Source organism: Heliangelus exortis, chromosome W (assembly GCF_036169615.1).
Source record: "Heliangelus exortis chromosome W, bHelExo1.hap1, whole genome shotgun sequence".
Taxonomy (NCBI): domain Eukaryota; kingdom Metazoa; phylum Chordata; class Aves; order Apodiformes; family Trochilidae; genus Heliangelus; species Heliangelus exortis.
The window spans coordinates 8,790,702-8,812,197 of record NC_092453.1 but is presented as its reverse complement, the minus strand read 5'-3'; the positions used below and the strand labels follow the sequence as shown (position 1 = coordinate 8,812,197).

Below are 21,496 nucleotides of genomic sequence, written 5' to 3'. Positions count from 1 at the left end.
AATACCATGCAGAAAACCCAACCACTTTGACCCTGTTCCTTCTCTCCCCCAGTCCATGTCCACCCTCCCAAGCCCTCTCCAATCTTTTATGGTACCTCCTCACTACTTTGGTAAAGGCACAGCAGGAGGGACACCAAACATCACTTGGTGTTCCACCAAGAAATATAAGGATTGACCCATACCTACAGGATCCTCATGGGACTGGAAGTAGGAGGTAAAGCCTCCAAGATCTTTCTGGACTCCCCAGGAAAGGGCCTGGCCTGTGTGGCCAAATAAGAGATGTGTTTGACAAAGCTGTGTTAGATATCTCATCTATGCACATGGCTGACGATGAGGAGGAGCACTGAGAGCACCCAAAACAGCACTGAGAACTTCAGACATGCCCTAGAAACCCAAAAAACAAGCTCCTTGCTTGGGTCTTGGAGAAAATTCCCTTTTTTTTTTCCTTGGAGGAAATCCCCTTTTCTGCCAAAGCTTCAGCACTTGTCAACCAAATCTGGAAGAAGAATGGAGACCTCAAAGATTAAAGATACTGCAAGTTTCATGAAAATAAAGCATGGGAAGGTGGGCAGCCCACCATCACCCTGTCTGCTCTCCAAAAATGGAAACCGAGACTGAGATCCTGTAGAGAGAACCACAAGCCCTCAGGTGTCGCTGATAATGAACTGGGAGCTTAGGCCCAGCTGTGCCCACTAATTAGGGCCTGCCCCAGCCGGAAATGGGCGGGGCTGAAGGGCAAAATAAAAGGCATGCTCCCAGAAGCAGAGTAAAGAGAAGAGAGGAAGATGCTTGAGGAGAGGGATGGCAAGAGAGCTCTGGAGAAGAGCTGTGTCCCCGAGAGAAGGGCTTGCCGTAACAAGATCCTCTCACATGAGCCACTAGTGACACCAGGTCTAGAAGACACCTTCCTGACTTCTCTCTAAGCAGCAACAACTTTCCTAAATCAGGTGGCGAAGTAGTGAAGAATTTCACTCCCAGATCTCCAGGCTTCACCAGGCATGGAGCTCCTTCGCAAAGTGTATCCTGAAGTCCTGGAGAAAGTTAAACCTATTTATGAGCTACAGGACTTGATTTCTTTCTCAGCAGTCCTCTCTGACCATAATTAACTGCATTTACTACATGGAGTGTCACCCAGTAACTACAGGCAGAAAACCATTAAGTGACTCGTTTCACCAGCTGGTCTTTAATCCTGAGCAGGTCACCTCACCTAAAGATTTAATTTCTTCCTCTCCAACCTGCATTCACTAGCAAAGCCTCCAAGTAACTCCCTGTCTTTCACTTTCTCTTTTTCTTTTGGAAATGAGACATTAATATCTATCAGAACCAGCATGTCCCATATCTTCAGCATGGTGTCCAAGTTCAACCACGTTCAGCACACTAACCAGCTCTGGGCTATGACACAAGGAGGTTGGTGAGATGGACAACCCCAAACTGCTCCTCAGGATCATCCTCATGTTTTGCTGAGGAAGAAAACCATCACACTTCAGATCCAGACCCAAAGATGAGCAACTAAAACCAGCATGAGGAGATGAATTACATCTTCTGTTAAAAGATCCTACCAGTGCTCACCTACTCCCCAGCACTGATCTGGTTAAACAAGGATTTGGGGTATTACAGGCTGCCTGCTGATGTCAGAGGTTTTAAGCTGACAAGCAGATGACATCACCACTGACTTGAGAAGATTCTATTATGGTGGGGTTGGTCACAGGAGCCTCAGTCTAACTCTGGACCTAGTGATGTAGCTACTGCTGAGACCATGATCCCTTCCCACCTCTCTCTGCAGCATCCATTGAGAAGAATTTCTTCATGTTGGACCCCAGATGGCCAAGCAGCACAGATGCCTACAAAAACAATTTTGTCTCTTTTTTTTATCCTAGTCATTAATCATATCCTGCACACAGAAGAGGGAAAAAAGTCAAAACAGGTCTAAAAGATGGGGCTGAGAAGATGGCAGGTGGCTTCTCACTGCCATGTAGGACATAGGGATGGAAATCATAGCATCATAGAATGCTTTGGGTTGGAAGGGACCTTAAAGCTCATCCAGTTCCAACCCCTTTCCATGGGCAGGGACACCTCCCACCAGCCCAGGTTGCTCCAAGACCCATCCAACCTGGCCTTGATCCTAACCAGTTCTTTCCAACCTACAGCCCAAGAACAGAAACCCACCAGCTCTACCTGCTAGAGATGTGCTGCTGTTTCCCCTGCCTTAATGGGAAGGTCAACCAAGTCTTCTCTTCCATCACCAGCTCCTCAAGGAGGACACCAGAAGGGTGCTACCAGTAGGTTGTGGGATAATCTGGATGTGATCCAAACATTGCACACAGCAAAATTCAAGTTATTCTGGTGAGGATAACTTAAATCACCAGGACTGAGAGCTGGACTCCCCTAAACTCTTCCCTCTTCACCTGGGATGAAGCTCAGGTGTGTGGAGATGGGAATAATGGCTTGGAAAACCCATAGGTGGGAGGGGAACACCCAGCCTGGATTTAATGATGGTTTGAATTGGGGCAACGCAGTCACCTCCTGCAAAAAAACCCCAAGCTTCTGGGATGCCAGCTACTTCCTGGACAATATTTGGAAGCAGTAACTGCTTGGAGCCTGCTCCTTCACCTTTCAGTAGATGGGCAACACAACCATCAACCAGAGGAGACTGAGGTCCCCAACCACACCACGTGGCCCTGCTACAGCTGGAATATGGACAGACATGTAGATAAGCAGTAAAATCAACTGCAGTCCCATTTACTACCAATAACACATTTTTTTGCTTGGTGATGGTGGGTGACAGATAGACAGATAGCCTGGAAAAGAGATGGCTTCAAGAGGACTTTATAGAGCCTTTCCAGGGCCTGAAGAGGCTCCATGAAAGCTGGGGAGGGACTTTGGAACAAGGGCACGGAGTGATAGGACATGGGAGAATGGTTTAAAACATGAAGAGGGGAGATTTAGGTTGGACATTAGGAAGAAATTCTTTAATTTGAGGGTGCTGAGCCCCTGTCCCAGGTTTCCCAGAGAAGCTGTGGCTGCCCCATCCCTGGCAGTGTCTCAGGTCAGGTTGGATGGGGCTTGGAGCAACCTGGGCTGCTGGGAGGTGTCCCTGCCCATGGAAAGGGGTTGGGAATGAATGAGCTTTAAGGTCCCTTCCAACTGAAACCATCCATAATTCTACGACTTGGACAGGAAGGAGGATTTTCAACTCTCCCTCTCCCATGCCTGAAGAAATGGAACAAACCCACAGAGTCACTCTGGTTTTCTTTTTAATTCCCTTTCCATAAGAGGAGCTTGGGATGGAGCTGCCGACAGGTCTTTCACGTACCAAGAGATCTTCTGGCTCCCTAACCATGTTACCGTACCAGTAGTCTTCTACTTAATGAATTGCTCTCAGAAATATATCAAAGAACTTCCTCCTTGCAACAGCCTCACAAGGGGAATGCAAATTAAATGTTATATAAAATCTTCCCACTGGGTCTTTTTAGGGAAAAAAAATGAATCCAAATATAAAATTTAAAATTAAAATATAAGATTTAAAATTATCCCATTATTTCATCTTTCTGCATTTATAGAGGTGATGTGATGCTCTGAAAGGATCTCACATAGGTTGATGGAGTGGTTTTCACCCCAGAGGTCCTCAAGGTGCTAAGAGAGCTTCTGGAGAGTGTTGCTGAAATGCAGAGGGGCTTAGAGGAACATGGCAGTGCCATGCAGCCCATGAAAGCCTTCACAGCAGGAAATAAGGAGAATTATAGATGAGTTGAATATAATTATGAAGCTGGCATTTTCTCAGAGCACCAGGAGTTCATGAAATCTATCCCCAGAGAGATTCCAACAGGAGATCTCCTTGGTCACCTTCAGGTTGGTCTCTTCTCCCACGTAACTGGAGACAGGATAAGAGGAAATTGTCTTCAAGTTGTGCCAGGGGAGGTTTAAATTGGAGATTAGGAACAATTTATTTACTCAAAGAGTGGTCAGGCACTGGAACAGGCTTCCCAGGGAGGTGATGGACTCCCCATTGAAGCCCAAAAGGCCTAATAAAACTGTTTAGAGACAGAATTTTAAGTCTTTAAACAGCAAAGGTATTTATTTGCGGATCCGTGGAACTCCCAGCTCGTACTGGACAGAGAGTTCCAGGGGTCAGGGGGGTAGGGTTAGGGTATTTATACAGCCTTTCATGCATATTCATAAGATTACGACAGGTAATTATAATATTCATAACAGGTGGAGTCTGGGCGGAACCAGGTGGAGTCTGGGCGGGGTCTGGGCGGAGCCGTCCTCTCGGGGATATGTCCCCCTTAGGGTTAAACTTCTATCTCCCTTGACTCCAGGTGGCTTCATGTTGTTCTATGGATATCGGGCCCCAGCCATAACTTTTCTCTTATCTGCTGGTTGTGGCATCTTTATGTTCTCCTTGTGTAGATGTTCACATGCTTTTGGGGCCAAGCTGGCGCCTCCCTGGCCTTGGTGGTGCCTTGTTCTAAAAATGAGACTTACACTCCCAATTATTTCCCAGACAGAAAGCTAGCTTCGTTAGGCCTTGTTTTGCTTTTCACTGTAACAGTGGAAAATTGTTTTGCTTCTAACTGAAACAGTGGAAAATTACGAGTTTGGACTGGTCCTTTCTCGGTTTAGCCTTGAATTGTACCAGTTATGATCACAAGTTCTAATTCTACATTAGGTAAATTCACACAAACAACTTGGCCTGCTCTCCTTTTCCCACAGGAACTGATCTGTTAAGATCCTTCTCTGTTTCACCATCTATATATAAATACATATTATATTACATATAAATGTCTACAGAAATACAAAAAACACATATAAATACATATATATTTGTGTTATATATACCTACACACACAAAAAAAAAATCTTAATTTAATCGCCTTATCCTTGCTGGATCTTAGAGACAAAAATTTCAAAGGCATCAGGCACTCAAAAAGGAGATTTTCAGGCACAGGCAAATCAGTTTCACTTTAGCCTCCAATATAACCTTTAGGAAGCCAATTACTTTTTAAAATGTGTCCCTGGACTGCTATGCCTTCACCAAAAAGAAACAAAACACTGAATATATTACCAGGACTACCCTGGCTTTCCATATAAATACCTTTTCTGATGGTCAGGTTAGAACTGTGTGAGGTGTAGCATGAGCACTGCTCTGGTATTGTGCTCAGTTTTGGAAAAAGGATGTGGACAGGCTAGAGAAGGTCCAGAGAAGAGCCATGAGGATGATCAGAGGACTGGAGGTCCTGCCATATGAAGAGAGGCTGAGAAAACTGGGTTTGTTCAGCCTTGAGAAGAGAATGCTCAAGGGAGACCTTCTGACCATGTTCCAGTATTTCAAGGGGGGTTCCAAAGATTTACAATTTACAAGGAGTCCCATGGACAAGACAAGGGGCAATGGGCACAAGTTGCTCCTGGGGAGATTCCTGTTCACAAGAGGAAAATTTTTCTCCCTGAGGACAGTCAGACATTGGAATAGTCTCCCAGGGGAAGTGGTGGATATCCCCACTTTGGAAAGTTTGAAGTCTCAGCTCTACAGGGTGCTGAGACATCTCACATAAATAATAATATTAGAAGGGTTGGACCAGATGATCCTTGAGTTCCTTTCCAACCTGAGATTCTATGAACCTAACCCATATTTTCCCAGGAGCTGATGCCAGCAGAAATCTCACATCCCAATATTTTTCAACAAAGACGGACGGGTATCATGCAATGGGCAAGGCAGAAATCTTCAGCTGAAAATAAAAGGGGAAAAAAGGGGAATTTGATTTGCCAGCCAAACTTCTGAAAATCCATTAAAATTTGCAATAGTAACAACAACAAAAAGAACCCAATAAAAAACTCTTAACATCCTTTGGGAAATAATTATCCAGCTCGTTCCTTCACAGGTTGGAGAAGCAACTGAGAATTTCTATTCAGAGAATCTTTGAGGTGGGAAAAGACCCTTGGGACCATCGAGTCCAACCACCATCCCTACTCTGCAAAGTTCAAGACAAACAGCTTATTTAGGAATATTATTGCTTTTTTTTTTTTTTTTAGAGCTACTAGTGAAAAAAATCAACAGCCAGAAATGGTAATAAACTGAACCCAGTCCTCACCATCAGCTTTTCACTCGGATAGTGTAGTGAGAACCACAAGTCACCAGGTGTCACCGATAATGAACTGGGAGCTTAGGCCCAGCTGTGCCCAATAATTAAGGCCTGCCCCAGCCAGAAATGGGCGGGGCTGAAGGGCAAAATAAAAGGCATGCTCCCAGAAGCAGAGAGGGGATGCTGAGAGAGGCCTGAGGCAGATACCTGGGAAGAGAGATGGCGAGAGAGCTCCGGAGAAGAGCCGTGTCCCCGAGAGAAGGGCTCGCTGCAACAGATAGGATGGATGACCATGAGCCAACGATGTGTCCTTGTGGCCAAGAAGCCCAGTGGCATCCTGGGGTGCATTAGAAGGGGGGGTTAGTAGGTCAGGAGGAGTTCTCCTTCCCCTCTGCTCTGCCCTGGTGAGGCCACATCTGGAATATTGTGTCCAGTTCTGGGCTCTCAGTTCCAGAAGGACAGGGAACTGCTGGAGAAAGTCCAGAGCAGAGCCACAAAGATGATGAAGGGAGTGGAACATATCCTGGTGAGGACCCTGCTCTGGCAGGGGTGTTGGACTGGAGAAAGGCTGAGGGAGCTGGGGCTCTGCAGCTTGGAGAAGAGGAGAATGAGGGGTGACCTCATTAATGTTTATAAATACATAAAGGGAGAGAGTCAGGAGGATGGAGCCAGGATCTTCGCAGTTATGCCCAATGATAGGACAAGAGGCAATGGATATAAACTTGAGCATAGGAGGTTCCATATAAACACCAGGAGAAGATTTTCTTACTGTGAGGGTGACAGAGTCCTAGCCCAGGCTGCCCAGAGAGGTTGTGGAGTCTTCTCTGGAGATATTCAAAACCCACCTGGATGCTTTCCTATGTGACCTCCTAGAGGTTGATCTTTTGAGGTCCCTTCCAACCCCTCACTTTCTGTGATTCTGTGATATCAGGAACAGCAAGAGAAATGTTTTACTGGACAGAAGAACAATATCTTGCATCTCCTCTTTGCTGCCAAGGAAAATTTATTACTTGCTTTTAAAGGAAGCTCAACATGGAGAGATAATTATGAGCTCTGCTGCAGGCTGGGAGAGAGCCCAAAATTCAGGGAAAACAGCTTGGGCATCAATGAATGTTATTTGTATGTTAAATGCAAGCTCCATGCTGGAGGAGATTAAACAGGTTCTATGTCCAGGACAAAAAAAAACCAAAAAACAGAACAACAATGACAAAAAATAAAACAAGAAAAAAACCCAAATAATAAAGAAACCACAAGCTGAAAAAAAAGTGTGATAAATGGGAGATGTCAGGGCTGCATTGATTGGAGTCAAGAATCACTGGTATGTGACTCCTGCATCATCCTGTGGTACCCACCAGAGACTGGCACGTCGGCTCAGCCCTTGAATGAAGAGCCAAGGACCTTCTTCCCCAGGGACAACCCCCAGTCCTGCTCACCCCCTGAAGCTCAATGGTGATGGCCATCCTACCAGGTGGATCCCAAGCAGCTGCCTGTGGTGGTCTGAGGGAACCCAGACAGGTTTTTGGTGCTGAATATTTCAGAGCAGATCAAAGTGATTGACAAATTAAATCCACAGTGCAATCTGTCACCTCCAGAGGTTCACCTGAAGCCACCTCTCCATGCAGCACTCACCATCTTACACAACAACCTTGTTCTGGGCAGGTGTTTGTATGGATGCTCCCAGCAGCCTTGCCTCCAGGAACATAGAATCATGGAATCATTTGGGTTGGAAAAGGCCTTTAAGATCATCAAGTCTAACCAGGAACCCAGCACTGCCAAGGCCACCACTAAACCATGGCAGGCATGTGAGCCCCTATCCCTCATCCCAGCAGCTCCCAACACAGCTCTGCGTAAGAAGCAGCTATGTCCAACAAGAGCTGCAATATATGCTGCTGAAACCCTGCAAGGGTCTTCAAGGCTTCTTCTCACAGATCTTAGAAGTCCGGAACTGAAGTCTGGAGGACGTCATCAAGCAGGGCAAGAGCACCAAAACCACCAGTCTGAAGCCTCTTCTCCAGGAGAGACATATACATCAGCTACAGCAACTAAAAATGTTGCTTCACCTTTTCCTGAGGCCAGCTCCATCTCAAACCTCCTTGGGTCAATGTTGCTTTTACAGGGCTGATGGTCTCATGGGACAGCAGCTCCTCAACCAGGTCAAAGTCACACCTCTGCCCTTGCCAGTCCTCTCCCATGCCCAATGCCCACACAGAGGAGGCACAGTCACGTCCAGTGATGCCAGCAGCACTTGTCACTGATGTTGACACCATGCACAACCACCAAAACCAACTCACACCTGGCTTCATCACTGCAAACCCACCACAGGCTCTCAGGACATGCAATTCTGCTGCTTCTCCCAGTTCACCATCCCAGCTATTTAATCCTCTTCCCTGAAGCACTTGACCTGCCCCATTGGGCACATAACCAAGAAGCAGAGTTACACAAAGCTCCCTTGTTTCACCTGCATCTTGTACTATCAAGTTTTGATGCTCCAAATAGATCCCTCACCCAGGTGGCAACAAAGAACTCTTCAGGAATGAATAGGACACTCCATGTTTCTTCCTCTTCATGGCAAAGCAATAAGCTTTGGGTCAAAGCATCCAGCCATGTGTTGGGGTGTTGCCTATCTCCCAGGGTTTTGGTGGGACTGAGCAGAGGGACAGATCTTCCCTTCCATGGGAGAAGGAAAGCTGGCAGCACAGGCAGGTTCCACGCTGCCAGATGAGGCAGTACAAGAAGAAAAGTGAAGGTTTGGTGAGGAAGAGCTCAACATGACCCCTACCTGATTGTGTTCATGAGCTGATGAGCCCTTCTCTCGGGATGGGGAACAGTTGCCATCGAGCTGCTTGCTACAATCCGCCGTCCACTGTACAAGGGACAAAAAAAAAAAAAAAAAAGGATTGTGTAAAACAGTAGCCAGGCTGGGAAAAAACTTCTATGTCTGGCCACATGGGCCTCCCCCTTTTTGAGGATGATCCCAAAAGTTTTGGATCAGAAATGCTCCACTTGCTGATGGTGAGAAGAGGGACTATGCAGGGATGGTTACAGGAAGGCATCTGAGTTGATCACAGAATCAAAGCATGACCTTAAAGATCATCCAGTCCCAACCCCCCTGCATGGTTCCAACCTCCCACCATCCCAGGTTTCTCCAAGCCCCATCCAACCTGGCCTGAGACACTGCCACAGCTTCTCTGAGCAACTTGAGCCAGGGTCTCAGCACCCTCAAATAAAGAATTTCTTCCTCATGTCCAACATAAATCTCCCCTCTTCAAGTTTTAAACCATTGCCCCTTGTCCTCTCACTACCATGTTTCACTACCAAGCATCATCCTGTTGCAGCCCCTGGAGCTCTTCCCAGTCCCTCCAGGATTTTTTCACCTTGACAAAAGCTTGGGATGGAGAAAGGCATGATTTGTTTACAAATGAAATCTCATTTTGTAAACTGAAACCCTGGAGAACTCAAAAAGCTTCAGGCTCTCACCTTGAGAGCATGGAAAACCAAAACCCAGTTGGCTTGAGACCCTTACCCAACTAATTGGAGCCCTCCTATCTGCCTGACCAACAAACTTCCCCAAATCCAGGTTTTCATTACATCCTCCTTCCCATCCCAATGCTTGAAAAGCTTCAGTTGGCCATTCAACCTTCAAGTTGTCAATGAAAACCTCCGGAGTCCTCCAACTCCTCTCCCATCTCACCCTACTCCTGCTCACCTGGGAGACGTGGGAGTGTGTCTTCTCACTCTCTCCATCCCCTTCTGTTTTATCTGTCAGGAGCCCCTGGACCTGATACTCCAGGACATAGCTGTCAATGAAACGTTCCAGCTCCTCGATCTCCTGAGAGCGACTGCTCCCTGCCTCCGAGGAGGCCGATGCCACCGATGAGTTCTCCATCCCTTCAGGGAGATGCTGAGAACAGAGGGGGCCTGAGAAAGCCAAATGAAACCAAACCAAATTAAATTAATTAATTGAGAGTAGTAGTAGCCCTTTTATACACAGTCAGGCTGATAACATAATATAAGCATATTGCTGATTGGTACAGCACATTCTTCATATGCCCCAGGGCAATATCTAACTGGTTAAATACAACTGTTTATACACTGTCTATGCGATGCTTTCCCATCCTGTTCTTCTTCTTTTCTGCTGCCAACTCCCTTATCTTTTGCCTGTAGCTGATTTTTAGTAACCTTGCAGCTGGGCTTCAAGGCCCTTAGCTCACTCTGGCTAAAGCTAAATAGTCAGGATTGCTCACATGTCCATTTTCTTCCAAAAATTCCAACAATTCCCCCTTTTTGGTTTTGAGCAATCCAGACTTGCTTCATTGTGTGAGATAACATGCTAATGATACATCGCCATAAACAGCATACTAATAATACAAAAGCAATAATAACACATATAATTGATAAGCCTTGTCTAATTAAATCTCTAAGCTATCCCCATACCCCAAAGTGATTTAACAAGTCATCTAACCCAGTATATGCAACAGTTAATTTTTTCATGTTATCTTAATCAATTGTATTTGGTTGTGAAATGACACCGAATGATCAGACGAGTTCACGCAACACATTCATCAAAATCTTCACAAACATGACCTGAAAGCTAACAATAAAAAGTCAGTGGCAGCACGATATTGTAAAACTGCATGTCTGACACTATCAACATCTTTTAGCATCTGTGTTAAAATATCAGAAGTTAAGTATAACTGCTTAGCAGTCCAGTAGGCTGGTTTGTGTATTGCATGATTTTTATCAATTATTGCCATAACCAACACAATGATCACAAGGCAGGCTGCTCTTCTGAGGGTATATACTCTTTTTCTTTTTTCTTTTCCTTTTTTTTTTTTATTCTGTTGTCTTTTTCTTTTTTTTTTTTTTTTTGTTCTTTATTTTGTACTATATGACATACCGCGGCACCTACTGCAGCGGCGAGATATGCAGCTTTATCGGCTTCTAGCATTCGCTCAGAAGCTTCTAACAATTGGGCTGCTGTAGCACCTTTCGGGAGTAGTCCTAACGCACGTTTAGTTTTTTCATTAGCATTGTCATATGCTAACAGATCAAAAAACTTTGGTTTCATCTCTTCCGACAAATCAGGATGTGATGTTATCGCTGAATATAAGCGGTCCACAAATTTTGAATAAGTCTCTGTTCCCCCCTGTTTAATATTTGTAAAAGAGGGGGTTGCTTGTGCAGGATCATGCACAGTTTGCAAAGCTTTATACGCCAATTCTTGTGAAAGTTGTAACACTTCAGTTTGAAACCGTGCCTGCAAATCTGCACGTACAAAAGGACAAGCACCAAGTAACATTTGTGCTTGCACTCCGTATAATGCATCGGTGTTCTGTCTAGGAATCACAGCTTCATTTTCACACAGCATTTGCCATTTATGATGAAATTGCAATTGTTGAGAAGGAGTTAACAGAGTATTAATGAGCATTTTTGTGTCATATGGCGTCAACAATTGAGCAGTAAAAAGATGTTGCAAAGGAGATTGAGCAAATGATGATTTCAAACCATACTGCGTAATGGCAGCTTTGGCTTCTTTTATCATTTTCCAATCTAATGTGACCCATTGACCTCCTCCTCCTGGTCCCACAATCACTGGAAAAGCCATTGGACCCATATTGGGAACCATTTCTCCTTCAACTATAGCATTTTGAATAATTCCCTTCCATCTAGTTACCGGATCCACACTCCCACCCCCCCACCACCCTCCCCTCCCCTTGTTGGATCTAGAAGAGGTGGAGCAATGGGTGTTAAAGGGTTAAGGGAGTAGGAACAGGAATAGGGAATGGATCAGGGGGTAAAAATGGATTAGTGCCCCTGGGTTGTTCAGGATGTTCCCTGGAGGAAAAACTAGGGTTTTTTTCAGGGGTATACTCATCCTTGGTCTCCAGTTCTTTCAGTTTTTTCAGTAGTTCCCTTAGTTGCTTGTCTCCGAGTCCCAGTTCTTCCTTGGGTTGTTGCTCTATAGCAGGCATTGCCGGTGTTGACAGGTGGAGCAGAGGATTAATTGATGGCAACGGTGGTCGAGAAGATAAATCAGGCGGCGGAGGGAGGGGTGGGGAAGGCAGCGGCAGAGCAACCAGGAGCCGCGGCAGGCGGGCAGGAGGGGGGGGTCTGCATCCTGAGATTCCTCACCTGTGTTCTCCGGCTTCCCTCCCTCTGGGTCCTCTGATGATTCTGGTGACGGTGGGGTTTTCGGTTGCTTTTGATTTTGCTTCTTGGTTCCATTTTTACTTTTCGGCCGAACCACAGGGTCAAATGGCACAGTTGGCTGAGCTTGAATCAGTATAGCCCCCGCAGGTGCTGGTGGGGGTATTTTAGGTGTCTCCAATAACTGTTTAGAGGTCGAGTCCATATTTTGAGCATTCGTTGGTACTGGTAGATCAGGTGTTAACGGAGCGAACACTGAGGCTGCTGCTGCCCTCTCACTTTTAATTTCTTTTAATGTGTCTCGAATCAGCCTCCACAAGGCAGCTAATTTTCCAGCCTCCTTAGATCCTTTGCTAATTTCATCCCATAGAGACTTCCCAATTTCATCCCACGTTTCCAGCTCGAAAGCTATACCAACAGTGGGGATCAGGGCTCTCTCTTTAGCCCACTGCAGCAGCTGCTTCAGACTGCCAACCTCATCATGTATCCCTCTGTTGGAGAGGATATGTTGGAGGAGCTTAACTACTTCCTCTTCTTCTTTAGGGAGTGTAGACCCCATCTCCTCCCTGACCGCTCACCTGCTCAGGGTGAGATTCCTCCAGCGAGCGCGCGCTACTCCCAGCCGTCAGGGCAACGAGCTGTTTCGGTCAGCTTTCCGGCTACTCTCTCCTTCCAGCTGTCTTCATCGCTCCTGGGAAGCAAGAGCAAGAGGGTCCCTGTTCTGGGCACCAGTTGTGGGAGAACAATGGACAACGCGTAGATTAATGTAATCAAAGTATTGCCGTTTATTGAGAGCAGCAGTAGCCCTTTTATACACAGTCAGGCTGATAACATAATATAAGCATATTGCTGATTGGTACAGCACATTCTTCATATGCCCCAGGGCACTATCTAACTGGTTAAATACAACTGTTTATACACTGTCTATGCGATGCTTTCCCATCCTGTTATTCTTCTTTTCTGCTGCCAACTCCCTTATCTTTTGCCTGTAGCTGATCTTTTAGTAACCTTGCAGCTGGGCCTCAAGGCCCTTAGCTCACTCTGGCTAAAGCTAAATAGTCAGGATTGCTCACATGTCCATTTTCTTCCAGAAACTGCTCCAACAATAAGAAGTTAAAAATCAGTTAACCGCAGGTAGGATATTTTTTGCTGTACACCTACGTTTCAAATAATATTGACAACAGTTCTAGGTGGCCACATTTCCACAAGTGCATAAACCAAAAAAAAAAGTCCTGTTTCTGCAATATTCATATATCTAAAGAGAAAAAAAAGGACTTCTTGCCTCTTCTGCTTTTTAAAATCCAAGCTACTGAAAACCTCCGGACACGTGCACGAGGGAAAACCAAAATGGAAAAGCTTCATTTAAAAATTAAACCTTTGATAGTTCCGTGGGATAAGTGTGGTAAGTGGGGGTTGATGTGGAATCACAGAATCATTGAATGTTAGGGGTTGGAAGGGATGTCTGGAGATCATCCAGTCCAACCCCGCTGCCACAGGAGGATCAGCTTGGGAAGGCCACACAGGAACACATCCAGGTGGGTTTTGAAAATCTCCAGAGAAGAAGCACATCCAAGGCTTGGTCCAGCCTCAGTCCAGCTACTTAAAGCTCACAGTGGAGGAAAGACACCAGGGTGAAGAAAGCTGCCCAGAGGTTTTGCCTGGAGACACAGGACTCCCTCATCCAGAGCACTCCCCACACTCATGGGACCTCCTGGGTCCCAGCACCCATCACCACTTTGCCCAAATCCATCAGCTGAGTGCAGAAGAGAAGCCCCCAAGACTGCCTTCAGCTGGGGGCAAACACCCCAGCATCCCTACAGCCTACAGCAGTGCTGAGCCCAGCTCAGGCTCTGCTCTCCCTCTCTGGATACCAATGCTCCTCTGCCTGCTCCAGCCTCAAACCTTCTGCCCACCCCACCACTGGCTGAGCCCCCTGGGCTAGAACTGCAAACAAAAATATAAAAAAATCAAAATTAGCCCAGACCTCTGGAGACCCAGGACCTCTGGAGATCCAGGACCTCTAGAGATCATCCAGTCCAACCCCCCTGCCACAGCAGGATCACCTCATGTAGGTCACCCAGGAACAGATCCAGGGGGGTTTGGAAGCCTCCAGAGAAGGAGACTCCACAACCTCTCTGGGCAGCCTGGGCCAGGACTCCCTCACCTTCACAGGAAAGAAGTTTCTCCTCATGTTGAGGTAGAACTTCCTATGTTCTACTTTCAACCCATTATTCCTTGTCCTGTTCCTGGGCACCACTGAGAAGAGATTGGCCCCTTCCTCTTGCCCCCCACCCCTCAGATATTGATGGACATTCAGAAGATCCCCTCTCAGCCTCCTTTTCTCAAGGCTTTTCTCAGTCTTCACAGGAGAAATGCTCAGGTCCCTTCATCATCCTTGTAGTTCTCCCTTGGACTCTCTCCAGTAGATTTTTGTCTCTCTTGAACTGGGGAGCAGCTGATGATAATTGCAAAGCTTCTCTTGTATGGTGGTAGTAAATGATGCTGAGTCAACAGAGGGACTGCAAAGAGTCCAGCAAAGAGGTTTGCATGTGGAGGTGAAATAGAGGTCACAACAGAATATATTTTTAAAACCTCTCTATCTGCAGGAGAATGGTTCTGTAGAAGACACAGGGGCTTGAAAACATTCTCAGGATGCAAACTGACCCTGAAGCAGCAGACAGCCCAGCTAAGACACAAGCCTTCCAAGATAGGAGCTTGAATCACTAAATGTTCTCTATGGAGCTTTTTAACATCTTTTTAGTGGTTCAGGAGGTCCCTTCCAACCTAAGACATTCTATGATTCCATGAATCCAAAGAGTCAAGGTCAAGAAGAGCACCCAAAGGAAAGTATTTTCCATGTGCCATAAAACCTTGGGGACCCATTGCTGTGGGAGATGGGACCACTCTGGGAGTCTGGAACTGATTCATCCCAAGTTCCACATCCCCTCCAACCACAGAAGCTGTGGTGAGTGATGGAAAAGGGGCTCAGCATCCCCATCATCCTCCACCTAAAAGCTGTGGAGGCAGCTCAGCCCCATGCTTCCCCTCCTTCCCACTTCTCCATGGCTGAATTCCACTCACACCTTAGAGAAGAAACCATCATCTCCTGTTTGCATGTTTGCACATGATTTAATCACAGAATCATTAAGGTTGGAGAAGACTTTGAGGATCACCAAGTCCAACCATCAACCCAACACCATGATGTCAACTGAACCATGTCCCAAAGTGCCACATCTAAGTATTTTTTGAAAACCTCCAGGGATGGTGACTCTACCACTGCCCTGGACAGCTTCTTCCAATGTTTGACTACTCTTTTAGTAAAGAAATTATTCCTAATATCCAATCTAAACCTCCCCGGGTGCAAATTGAGGCCATTTCCACTCATCCTAAAAGCTCTGGACCAGTGTCTTGAGGTAGGACTCATACTCCTCCATCCCTGCAGTGGGGAGGAAGATAAGCCAGGAGCTCCCACCATACTTCAGGACACCAAGATTTCATCCCTCACTCTCTCCTTCACCAGGAACTGGTATTTAGAGTCTGTTTTGAGACAAGTATACAATTACCAAGGAAATATGGAGTGAGTAACATGCCACCTGGAAGGGAAGGAGAAAACAAATCTGTTCCCAGCTCTTGTAATTTCCAGCTTCTGAACTATTTCTCATCTGCCACTTCTAAACAATTGTGGCTTCATTTGGAAACTGCTGAGAACGAGCAGTTCTGGCCTCAGGATTTCATCTGCTCGAGGAATGAGTCCCAAATGTGCCCAGCCTGTCAAAAAGGCTCATTGTGTAGATCAATAGGACACATCAGCTCCTGAACAAAAATCATGGGGCACATGATTCTCCCCTTATATCTCATTGGTGCCAATTACCACGTGAAAACCCCAATTATCAGACTGAAAGTAATAAAGAAAGAGTTGGAAGAATAAGTGGCTGCAACAAGTCCTGGAGGACCTGGGGAGGTGACCACGTTGTGGAAGGAGACAGCTGAGAGAGGTGGCATTGCTTGGGATGGAGCAAGCAGAGTCCCAGGGTGTTCTCCATCCCCTGAGGACACACAGCATCAAACCAAAGGGGGTTTTTTTGTCCAGTCTAATTTTTTTGAAGGTGGTATGTTGGGAAACTGTCTGGAAGAAAACAGACGTGAGCAATCCTGACTATTTAGTTTTAGTTAGAGTAAACTAATGGCCTTGAGGCCCAGTTGCAAGGTTACTGAAAGATGAGTTATGGGAAAAAGATAAGGGAGCTGGCAGCAGAAAAGAAGAATAACGGGATAATGATGTAGCCAGCAGAAATTCTGTGAGAACAGGATTTGTAGCCAAGATATAGCCACCTGCAAGATATCGTTATATAAACAAGGGCTCTATATAAAGCGAGTGTCCACTGTTAATAAACTACTTCATTTTAACCATATTGGTGACTGCGTGTCGTCCTTTAAGCCTCCGCGGATTTTTCCCACATTTGGCACCCGAACAGGGACCCTCTCGCTGTTGCTTCCAGAAGCGATGAAGACAGCTGGGATGAGAGGGTAGCGAGAAAGCCGACTGAAGGAACAGTGCGGCAGGAGCGGAGAAGCCAGTCAAAAGGAGACTGCTGCCCCGGCGGTCTGTGTAGCTGGTGCCCGGCTACGGAACGAAAGAGGTACCTCGGAATTGAAGAATCTTGCCAGGAAAAAGGTGAGCGGCTGGGGAGGAGATGGGGTCTACACTCACTAAAGAAGAAGAGGCAGTAGTTAGGCTCCTCCAATGTATTCTCTCTAAGAGAGGTTTATCACACGAAGGCAGGACCTTACGTGAATTACTGAAATGGGCACGGGATAGAGACTTGATCCCCTCGACGGGTACCGTTTTTGAGTTACCTACTTGGGAAGCCATAGGTACTGCCCTATGGGATAAAATTAGCGATGGAGATAAGGAGGCAGGACACTTAGCGACACTCTGGAAATTGATTAGAGAAACCTTAAAAGAAATGAAAAGTGAAAGAGCAGCAGCCTTAGCGTTTGCTGCCTTAACGCCTGATCTACCAATACTGATGAATGATCAAAATATGGACTTGACCTCTAAACAGTTATTGGAGACACCTAAAATACCCCCACCAGCACCTGAAGGGACTATACTGATTCAAGCTCAGCCAACTGTGCCATTTGACCCTGGGGAGTCGGATGAAAAGCAAAAATGGGACTGAGAAGCAAAACGAAAAGCGACCGAAAACACCACCAGAATCGTCGGAGGACCCAGAGGGAGAGAAGCCGGAGAACACAGGCAAGGAACCTTGGAATGCAGACCCCCCCCTCCTGCCCGCCTGCCACGGCTCCCAAACACTCTGCCACCGCTGCCTTCCTCTCCACCTCCGATGCCTGATTTATCTTCTTGACCACAGTTGTCATCAATTAATCCTCTGCTTCACCTGTCAACACCATCAGTGCCTGCTATAGAGCAGCAACCAAGGAAAGAACTGGGACTCGGAGACAAGCAACTCAGGGAACTGCTGAAAAAACTGAAAGAACTGGAGACCAAGGATGAGTATACCCCTGAAAAAAACCTAGTTTTTTGCTCCGGGGAACACCCTGAACAACCCAGGGGCACTAATCCATTTTTATCCCCTGATCCGTTCCCTATCCCTGCTCCTACTTCCCTTAACCCTTTAACACCCACTGCTCCACCTCTTCCAGATCCAACATGGGGAGGGGAGGGGGGGGGTGGAAGTGTGTATCCAGTAACTAGGTGGAAGGGAATTATTCAAAATGCTATAGTTGAAGGAGAAATGGTTCCCAATATGGGTCCAATGGCTTTTCCAGTGATTGTGGGACCAGGAGGAGGAGGTCAATGGGTCACATTAGATTGGAAAATGATAAAAGAAGCCAAAGCTGCCATTACGCAGTATGGTTTGAAATCATCATTTGCTCAATCTCCTTTGCAACATCTTTTTACTGCTCAATTGTTGACGCCATATGACACAAAAATGCTCATTAATACTCTGTTAACTCCTTCTCAACAATTGCAATTTCATCATAAATGGCAAATGCTGTGTGAAAATGAAGCTGTGATTCCTAGACAGAACACCGATGCATTATACGGAGTGCAAGCACAAATGTTACTCGGTGCTTGTCCTTTTGTACTTGCAGATTCGCAGGCACGGTTTCAAACTGAAGTGTTACAACTTTCACAAGAATTGGCGTATAAAGCTTTGCAAACTGTGCATGATCCTGCACAAGCAACCCCCTCTTTTACAAATATTAAACAGGGGGGAGCAGAGCCATATCCAAAATTTGTGGTTCACTTATATTCAGTGGTAATATCACATCCCGATTTGACAGAAGAGATGAAAACAAAATTTTTTATATGTCAGCATATGACAATGCTAATGAAAAAACTAAACGTGCATTAGGACTACTCCCGAAAGGTGCTACAGCAGCCCAATTGTTAGAAGCTTCTGAGCAAATGCTAGAAGCAGATAAAGCTGCTTAAGGACCATCATTGCAATATGATTCTCAATATTGATTTATATTGTGGTGCATGGTGCACTGGTGTTTCATACAGAGATAAAAAAAAAAAAACTTGGTAATTACACTTGAGTTTTGGTTTGGGAGATTGTACCACTTCATTTTGTTTCAGGCTGACTCCACCAGATTTTAGTAGCAATAGCATTTCATTTTTGAATCTTCTAGTGGTTGTTGTTAATTTTTCTCATATATTGGTGAGGAGTAAGAATAAAAACAAAAAACAAAAAAACCCACAGTTATGAGAACGAGTATGCCTTTTCGGAGGCCAAGAGTTGCTGCAGAGAGTAAGAGCTGCTCCTGGTACAGGGAGCACCCCCACTCCTGCCTCCACAGCTGCTTCTCGCCCCCCCTCACACAAGGGCACAGCTTAGATATGGCCGGTGAGCACTGCCAGTGTGTCTGTTACAGCTGCAGCTGCTGTCTCTGCCCCCACTGACACTGCTGCTGCTCAAAAAATGAGCCCTGCTGCAGACACCACAGCAGAGAAAAAAAAAAAAAAAAAAAAGGGGGGGGGAGGAGTGTGCCTTTGCTGTTTAAAGGCTTGGAATTCTGTCTCTAAACAATTTTATTAGGCCTTTTTGGGCCTCAATTGGGCAACCATGAAGGAAACCAGGACTCCACTGTGCCGTGACCCGGGAGGGGTCTGGGGACGCTTTTGGGGCCCCCCGACCAATTTTTGTCGGATAAGCCTCCCCTACCCCCTTGGCTCTACGCACCAGGGGACACCAGACCTTCCTCATACTAAAAAGGTATTTAAGTCCTTCCACTGCAGCGTGAAATGTGCTTTTTGTATTGTATTGTATTGTATTGTACTGATAACAGGCTTTTGTTAATGTTGTAATTCATGTGATCATTTATATGTTGATTATGGGATCCCTTGTCTATGTGTTGATTGTTGATTGTGCTATTCTGTTGCACTGCTAAGCAGATGAACTTAACTTCTGGTATTTTAACACAGATGCTAAAAGATATTGATAGTGTCAGACATGCAGTTTTATAATATCGTGCTGCCATTGACTTTTTATTATTAGCTTTTAGGTTATGTTTGTGAAGACTTTGATGGAGTGTATTTGCATGAATTTATCTGATCATTCAGAGTCAATTCACAACCAAAAACGATTGATTAAGATAACATGAAAAATTAACTGTTGCATATACTGGGTTAAATTAATGGTTAAATCACTTAAGGATATGGGGATAGCTTAGAGATTTAATTGGACAAGGTTTATCAATTATATTTGTTATTATTGGTTTTGATTATTAGTATGTTGTTTATGGCAATGTATCATTAGCATGTTATCTCGCGTGATGAAGTAAGTCAGGATTGCTCAAAAACAAAAAGGGGGATATGTTGGGAAACTGTCTGGAAGAAAACAGACGTGAGCAATCCTGACTATTTAGCTTTAGCTAGAGTGAGCTAAGGGCCTTAAGACCCAGCTGCAAGGTTACTGAAAGATGAGCTATGGGAAAAAGATAAGGGAGCTGGCAGCAGAAAAGAAGAATAACAGGATAATGAGGTAGCCAGCAGAAGTTCTGTGAGAACAGGATTTGTGGCCAAGATATAGCCACCTGCAAGATATCGTTATATAAACAAGGGCTCTATATAAAGCGAGTGTCCACTGTTAATAAACGACTTCACTTTAATCATATTGGTGACTATGTGTTGTCCTTAAGCCTCTGCGGATTTTCCACAGTGGCACTGGAGGAAATCAAGCCCAGGCCTCTGCCCCTTGGATTTTCCCCCTTAAACACCCTTGATAAAGCACAAAGCAGAGGAAGGTGTAGCACACATGATTTTAGGGTACTCACCTCCACGTCCAACCATCAGTTTGCTGATTAACAACAAGAGATGATGGGTGGAAATGGAATGGGCTTGTCAGAAGCCTCCAAGTGCAGCAAATGACTATAAATCATATATTAGGGCTCCACAAAAAAAACAATCAGAGGGCTGAAGAACCTCTCCTGTGAGGATAGGCTGAGAGGGTTGGGGTTGTTCAGCCTGAAGTGGAGAAGGCTCCAAGGAGACCACATGGTGGCCTTTCAGTACTTCAAGGGAGCCAATAAGAAAGATGGGGACAGACTTTTCAGCAGGGTTTGTAGTGACAGAACAAGGGGTGATGGGGTTTAACTACAAGAGGGGAGAGTCAGACAAGAAATAAGGAAGTAATTTTTTTACAGTGTGGGTGGTGAGACCCTGACCCAGGTTGCCCAGAGAGGTGGGAGATGCCCCATCCCTGGAACCATTCCAGGTCAGGTTGGATGGGGCTCTGAGCAACCTGATCCAGTTGCAGATGTCCCTGGGGTTGGACTGGATGGCCTTGAAAGGTCCCTTCCTACCCAAAGCAGTCTGTGATGCTATGATTTGAGACTTTTATGGCTCTCTAGCAGGAAACTAAACCCAATCTGGGAGTACCTTCACCTTCTTGGAAGCTCTTCAGGGAGTGGTGATCCCATGGATCTCTCAGCATAGCACCTTCCACCAAGGATTCCCAGACTCCAGACACATTTTTTAATGACAGTTAATAGAGACAGACCTCAAAACTGTTGGGGTTTTTTTCCTCTTTCCCCCTCCTCCCTTTATGTGGTCAAAGCAGAAAGTCTACGTTTTGGAGGTCTGAAAACTTGCAAACCTTTCCTACAAAGCCCATAGGACCAGAAAACAAGGATTCAGCAGCAGGAAAAGTCAACAGACATCCAAATATGTTATTACAACTTTGTAGCTATCAGGAATACTGCAATGTGTAATTACTATTGAGAGCTGTGATTTT

General features: G+C 45.7%; 1 protein-coding gene across 2 annotated transcripts in view; it reads right to left on the bottom strand.

The window, feature by feature from the left end:
• The window catches only part of LOC139789119 (CBP80/20-dependent translation initiation factor-like), a 132,858-nt gene that overhangs the window by 96,736 nt on the left and 14,626 nt on the right, over nt 1-21,496 (bottom strand). For both annotated transcript variants that reach the window (XM_071729645.1, XM_071729646.1), the window contains exons 2-3: nt 9,787-9,998; nt 8,860-8,943 (exon numbers count right to left, since the gene is read on the bottom strand). In XM_071729645.1, the coding sequence (XP_071585746.1) occupies nt 8,860-8,943; nt 9,787-9,966 (264 nt within the window). In that variant the 5' untranslated portion in view covers nt 9,967-9,998. The remainder of the gene's footprint in view (nt 1-8,859; nt 8,944-9,786; nt 9,999-21,496) is intronic.